This window comes from Bactrocera latifrons, unplaced genomic scaffold (assembly GCF_001853355.1).
Source record: "Bactrocera latifrons isolate USDA-ARS-PBARC rearing strain unplaced genomic scaffold, ASM185335v1 scaffold_112, whole genome shotgun sequence".
NCBI classification, from domain to species: domain Eukaryota; kingdom Metazoa; phylum Arthropoda; class Insecta; order Diptera; family Tephritidae; genus Bactrocera; species Bactrocera latifrons.
This window is the reverse complement of record NW_017534542.1, coordinates 690,095-697,036: the sequence shown is the minus strand read 5'-3', so window position 1 is coordinate 697,036 and position 6,942 is coordinate 690,095. Positions and strand designations below refer to the sequence as shown.

The 6,942-nt window shown below is 35.3% G+C and overlaps 1 protein-coding gene across 2 annotated transcripts in view; it reads right to left on the bottom strand.

Moving 5' to 3' along the window:
* Window positions 1–33: 33 nt before the first annotated feature.
* LOC108974676 (nuclear hormone receptor FTZ-F1 beta) overlaps window positions 34–6,942 on the bottom strand; it is an 86,320-nt gene continuing 79,411 nt past the window's right edge. For both annotated transcript variants that reach the window (XM_018942663.1, XM_018942671.1), the window contains 5 exons: window positions 5,254–5,559; window positions 5,038–5,187; window positions 4,831–4,933; window positions 1,229–1,383; window positions 34–1,125 (listed from right to left, as the gene is read on the bottom strand). In XM_018942663.1, coding sequence (XP_018798208.1) covers window positions 1,042–1,125; window positions 1,229–1,383; window positions 4,831–4,933; window positions 5,038–5,187; window positions 5,254–5,559 — 798 coding nt within the window. In that variant the 3' untranslated portion in view covers window positions 34–1,041. The remainder of the gene's footprint in view (window positions 1,126–1,228; window positions 1,384–4,830; window positions 4,934–5,037; window positions 5,188–5,253; window positions 5,560–6,942) is intronic.

The following is a 6,942-nucleotide window of genomic DNA, read 5'->3' as shown; positions in this document are numbered from 1 at the left end:
TTTAATTAAAAATTAAAAAAAAAAATTATTTTCGTTTTTCAATTCTTCAAAAGCGAATAATTTTCAAGCTTACAAAAATTTACTCTCTCATAGACATGTATACACATACAGAGAGCTTGCCTCTCTAACACCTACGATTTTCATATTTTTTTAAGCACATTTCTTTGCAAATGCCATCTTAAGCATTACATACAAGTTTTCTTTTATAAATTTGGCAAATATTTTACTGTTACTATGGTCCACAATTTCAAGCACGCGTATGCGTGAGACTTTCAAAAGCTTGTGGAACGCACTTCTTCTTAACAGAAGGTTTCTACATACACAATTTCATACGAAATTTTCACACTCTCATTTTCTATAGCAATAAACAGCGAAAAAAAAAATACTTTAATTCCTTTTAATATGTTGCATTTTACTATCAGTTTCTTTAACGTTTACTCATTTAGGCACATGTTTTTCATATTCAAGTTTCTTTTGTTTTATTTTTAAGTTGGTTTAATTACATGCTAGTTTACGTAATAATATGCTTAGGCTAGTTACTTAATTTCATACACTTAAAATACTTAAAATAGGGTGTTTTTTATGGGCATAGTAAAAAAATACTAAAATGTCAGATACTATTTAATTTAAAACTGCACAATCGATTACTAAAATTATCCACATGCGTCGTATAATTACTAAAATATTTTAGTTTTCGCACTGTTTGCCATTCTTAGATATCTAACATTCACTAATATAAACTTTTTTCACTTCATATTTTTATTTATATTAAGCTGTCTTCGTTCTATTTACGCGGCCTATCGCGTATATTTTGTTGTTTTATGCGCTTGCGAAAACTTTAGCGGCATATTTGATAAACTAACGGTAAAACATGCGCTCGTCGCCGCTTTAAGCACAACCAATAGCCTTCCAAGCGGCTAAATCCATTGCACTTTGCCAATTCAGCAGCTGGCAATTTGCATGTGTTGATGCCCTTGCTGCTTCTTCTCGATGTTGCTGTTGTTGTTGCGCGCTACTGCACGCACTATGCAACAACATTTGTCAATGCTCTCCACGCAATAATTCCATCAGCAAATTGAAATCACCGCCATCACGTGATTTAATCGTGAGCATTTCCTTGCCAAGCTGTGGTGAGGCGGAGGGAAGAGAGTGTGTGGTGAGTTTGGTAATTAAATTTGGCTTATATATGGTATGTAAATTATTTGTTATATGACAAGTTATTGCTTACCTGGCATGTCTTTTGCAGATCTGGTATGCGCAGCAGCAACTCGCCAAATTTTGACGGCGTGTCTGGGTAGTGCGCAAGCGTGTAGGCTTGTAAGGCCTGCAGCGCCTTCTCCTGACATTCACGCACCTTGACAGGCTCGTGCAGTTCACTGGTGTCTAAGGGGAGGTGAAGATATTGTTGAAATTATTTTCGAAAATGTATTTTTATGAAATATAATAAATTCACTGATAATAATAACAAAAATCATAACAATAAAAAAAAATTTTAAATAAGAAGAATTAAAAATTTAATTTGTATTTGAATTAAAAAAAAATTTTAAATTTAAAGAAACAAATTTTCTTTGTAAAAAAAATTATTTTTCATACAATTTATTATTCCGATCCAAACATCATTCATTGAAAGGAAACCAGCTCCCGTAATAAATTTACAAAAAAACAATAAAATAGTTTGTTCTACAACAAGAAATTTTTTAAATATTGTTATATAAAATGAAGCTCCTATAAGAAATTTACAAAAATAATAAAAAATATTTATTGTTCAAATTATTGTTACATAAAATAAAATAAAACAGAAATCATACTGGAACTTCGATAAAACTTGTGTTCGCCACAAAACTAGCTGCCTATCCTTAAACTAAATCCATTTACTATTTTTTTTGCTGTTAAATAATTTTTTGATAATTTAATTTTTGATAATTTAACTGAAATTTATAAGTAATTAAATTTTGTTTTCATTTACATTTTTTTCTGCATGCATGCATACAAACATACATTTAGCAAAATTATATATATACATACATACATAAAATTGGGTACATTTTTCTTTTAATTTTCTTCTTACGTATTTATATTTTTTTTTATTATAAAAATATTTGTGCGTGCTTGCATATTTAGTCTTTTGTATTAAACATTAATACAAAAATTTCAAAAACTGTGATTTTCATCTTTTTTAAGGTGGCGCTGAAAATTATTCGCTTTTGAATTTCGAAATTAATTTGATGGCTCGAATTCGGAGAAAATTAAAAAATTTTAAATAAAAAAAAACTATTTAATTTTATACATTTTTTTTACGGAATATGGCTTTATATTAGGATGGGTCAGAAAAACGAATGTTTTTTGATATCGTAGTCTCAAAAATTTGTTGATACTATAGTCACCTTTAAGAAAAGCTCTCCAAGTTTCAGCTCTTAATGGTAGTGGGAAGAGGCTCCTCCGCCTAACGGTTTTATATTTTTTCTTATCATCAGATTTATCTCACGCTCGCAACTACTTGATAAAATATTTCGCCTTGTGGATTTTGTAGGAAATTAAATATATTAACCCTTAACTGTTTTCGAATACATGTGTTGTTTTAAAACCAGTTAAAACAGCGTTTAATACAATTTTGAAAAATTCGCATCAAAAGGCTTTTGAGTTCAAAAGCTTGAAGCTTTCTGAAAAAAACATATTTGCTATTTAAAAAATAATAACTTAAATTTCAATATTTTCATTTAATATTTCAACAGCAAATTAAGAGATTATTCAATATAAATAAAATTTACTCGCAAAAATTATTAGATTTATGTCATTTTCAAAAAATTATTGCAAATTAAAACTAAAAAAAAAAAATNAAATTAAAATATTTTTTATAGGAATATTACAATAACAAAAAAATTTAGTTTCAAAGAATTGATAAAAATATAAAAATAAATTCAAGTAGCAAAATATTGAACGAAAATATAATATTTTTATTTAAAGTAAAGAAATAGAGCTGAAGAATGGAGGTAGACACATTTGCAGACAAAAAATGAGAGAGACAAAAAATTCGTGAGTACGAAGCGAATGAACTATTCGAAAATTCTACTAAAAGATGCGGTGACTAACAGTAGGTTTAAAGATCAAAGCTCTTTTAGAACCGCCAGAGTTGATTTAGTGAGTCATGTGCAGAGAATACTGAAATTATTACTACTCCAGCCTGCTGAATGGTAGTGAAAGCATACCACCAGGAGGTGGTAAAATAAATTGCATTTTTGACGATGGAGCAGACGTTCCATGAAGAAGTTCGAATAGCACTAGCCCGCCTGAAGAACCACAAAATGACTGGAGCTGGTGAATTGAGGGCCGAGCTATCCATATACGGTGGCAAAGAACTGATAAGAAGAACGCATCAGCTTCTTTGTAGAATATGGTCGGACAAGCGTGTCCGACGACTGGAATTAAGCCGTTCCAGGTCAACTCGGTGGATTTCTGCCCATACAACAACAACAACTAGAATTTATGTATGCTCTTCCTAATACAAAAAAAAAATATGCCCAACTTATAATCTGCGCCAACTATTGAGCATACTGTATGATAGATTAAGGCTCACCGTCAACAAACTGATTGGACCTTATCAGTGTTGCTTCAGGCCTTTAAAATCAACAACTGACCAGATATTCAACATATGTAAAATCTTAGAAAAATTCCTTGAAAAAAGCGCACCTCTTCGTTGACTTTACAGCTGCCTTTTACAGCACGAAAAGGAGTTACTTTTATGCCGCTATGTCTGAATTTGATACTCCCGTAAAGCTAAAAGCTCCATCAAGATCGTTCGATACCAAACGAGATTTTAGACAAGGTGATTCATATCGTGCGACTTCTTCAATCTACTGCTGCAGAAAATAATTCGAGCTGCAGAGCTGATTAGAGAAGGTACAGTCTTCTATAATAGTGTGCCTCTGCTGGGGTACGCCGATCATTGACCTCAACAACCGCGCAGTTAGTTCTGCTTTCTCCATGTGGAGCATGTCGAGACTCATTGTACACAGGACATATGTTGGATATGGTCGGGGTATATTCTGGATAAGTAGGAGTTTAACATGCTACAATATCCAGAACAAAGCAGCGCAAGGTTCATTTCCTGACGTTTGACTTCAGGAACACCATTCACTGGAATGGAGTCGGTGAAGGAGTTGATGGTTTCGCGATGAATGGCGGTCAGTGCTTGTCAGAAGTTTTCTCCGAAGTGCGGTCGGCGTATTGCTCAATGTCGTTGACGTAATTGAGGAAAGACCTCTTGATGTTCCAAGGAGGCGGTTCCGCTCCAAGCAGCGGGCTGCAGGGATAATTTCTGCAAAAACATCCGGCAGAAACTGCCTGGAGAGGAGTACATTATATTATAAAAAAAAATTCAGTTTAAAGGAATTCCCGTCCTGCGTTACGAGTTTTCGAGAGAAAACGGATAGTTTATGGTACTTTGGTACTATAATAATTCTTGATTTTCGAACTTAAAGTCCAATATCGGTCAATGTGTGAGATGTATAACTGAAATTCATAGAGAATCCATTCATGAAATGGGTAGAATAGAGCCAATACTTCTCTTAAGCACCATTAACATAAACTACAGATTTTCGAGCTTCCGGGTGGCTTTATACCGAATATGTCGGCATATATTATCTTAATAAAATTGAGAGAGCGTGCTTTTCAAATAATGGTGCATCTTTATAGATAAAATCGGGAGAAAACTTGTTCTAGACCCCAGAACACTAACACTATAATTTTATACTATTATTAAAATTATTACGACAAATTATGTATACAGTTAATAACAACACTTAAACAGCTTAAATTATGTGTAAGAATTACCCGATTGCAGCAGCACAATCACTTTCATGGCAACATATTCATAGCGATCGACGCGCAAACGTCGCAAATTCTCCGTCATGTTCAACATGCGTTCAATGCAGGCCTATATATGCGAAAAATAGAATAAGAGAGAAAAAAATTAGAAATTGCATAAAACGCTTCACACGCAAACTTTATTATTCTGACATTTCTTAGCTTGCTGCTCACCTGTAAGCCACTTGATTTCGCCTGCGCCAAGCTGATCTTTTTGCCTTGTGACATTTTGATTTCGCCGGGCGTATCGATCGAGCGATAGCAGCACGAGAAGAGCAACAACTCACACCACGAATTGATGAGCAGGCAAATTTGATCGTCGATCTGCAAAATAGAAGCGGGAAAAACAATAAAGTGTTAAGCGCTGAAATTAAAAAGTTTTGGATATACCGAAATATGCTTGAAGAGTGGCAAGCTCTTGCACCATTTCACGATCTTATACAGCCGATGATCGGCCACATTGCAGAGATGTGCAATCAAATCGGGATTGGTGTTTTCGCCGTTGCCAAAGCCGGCGCTGGCCAGTAATGGATTTGTCATTTGTGGATTGCCAGTTGCAGCGCCGCCGGCGGACGCTGTGGATGATGAAGACGAAGATGCATTGGAAGAGGAAGAAGACGATGTAGAGATCGGTTGATTGAGACGTGCCAATTCTGCTTCATTATATTGCCACAGGTGCTCAACATCCATGATTTCCTGGAGAAAGTACAGGAACAGTTTTTTAGTTGTGTATTTAAATTCATATATCATACTTTGCGCCTGAAAAGTATGTTGTCTTTTTGAGGAGTTTTCTTCTGCATTACATTAATATCAGGAACATCTCAGCGGTAGGACCGGGTCGACCATTTAACCTAACCTGAAGCCAAGATTCACATTCGACATTTTCTAAACGTTCAAGAAGACTTGGATTAAAGACCAAGGTTTTTTTTTTTACTATCCGCGACACGATTTCCTTCTGGGATTGCTAGTTTCCTCCTTCAATTTGAATCTAAATCCGATCCCTAATATTACCTTTCTTTCCAGAGAAGAGTGGAAAGGGCCGAGGTAAACGAGGGCGAACGAATTAGATAATTTCATTCCATTCCCACGACTGTCGGGTCTACGTAACACGAATGGACCCGAATTTTTATCCGGTCAAGGACTGTCAACACAGCAGAATTGCATCGCTAAAACAACTCTGCTAAACTAGATACCAAAATGTCCTTCCGTCTACCAGACCACTGTGCTGTCTTCCAAGCGGAGATCACAGCAACAAAATTAAGACTTCTTGTTCTAACAAGGAGTGTGCTCACAACGAAAAATGAATCTATATATAGTATACAGATAGTCAGGCAGTTTTGAGATCACTAAAGTCTTTTAGACGAATCAAGTGAAGAATGTCTTGAACTCTGAGTGCATCTAACATCCTATTACACATTAAACCTGCTATGGGTCCCAGGACAAGGTACTGTGAAGCAGATGAATTAGCCAGAACAGGCACTACCCTGCAATTAGACTCCGGAAAAGAGGGAATTTTTATGCTTCTGTTATATGCTCTCTGTAGTAGACTAAGAACGCCTTATAACGACTATTGTAAAAGCTGTCAGGAGGTAGAAAAAGAGAAGACTATCAAACATCTTCTATGCGATTGTAAAGCTCTATACAGAAAAATAATCGCAACTATCAGTCGAGGGTTTTTTGACGTCGCCTCGAAGGTTGCTCGGATAAAACCTTTCACGCAGGGTGGTAATACAATGAGCCTCCGAAAGTGTGTCGTAAGACACCCACTCTATCTACCAACTTACAATTTATTTTCACAATCTAAGCTTTTATAGCATATCCTGTTATTTAACTTGAGCAGACTGAGGGAAGCGGTTTCGTAGTACACAATGACGCAAAACGGTTCGAACTTGTTTGAGGTATAGCTTTGATCGTCAAGCAGTGGACTACAAATTGACTACTTTCGAACAGTTAGGTCTGATTTGTTCGTCATCAGCCTATGGATCGTCTTTCGATCTTTTTCTTTACAGTTCTTCTAATTTGTAGCCAGAGATGTGAGGGAAGAACGATAAGACGCTAAGAAATGAGGGTCTGATTTGT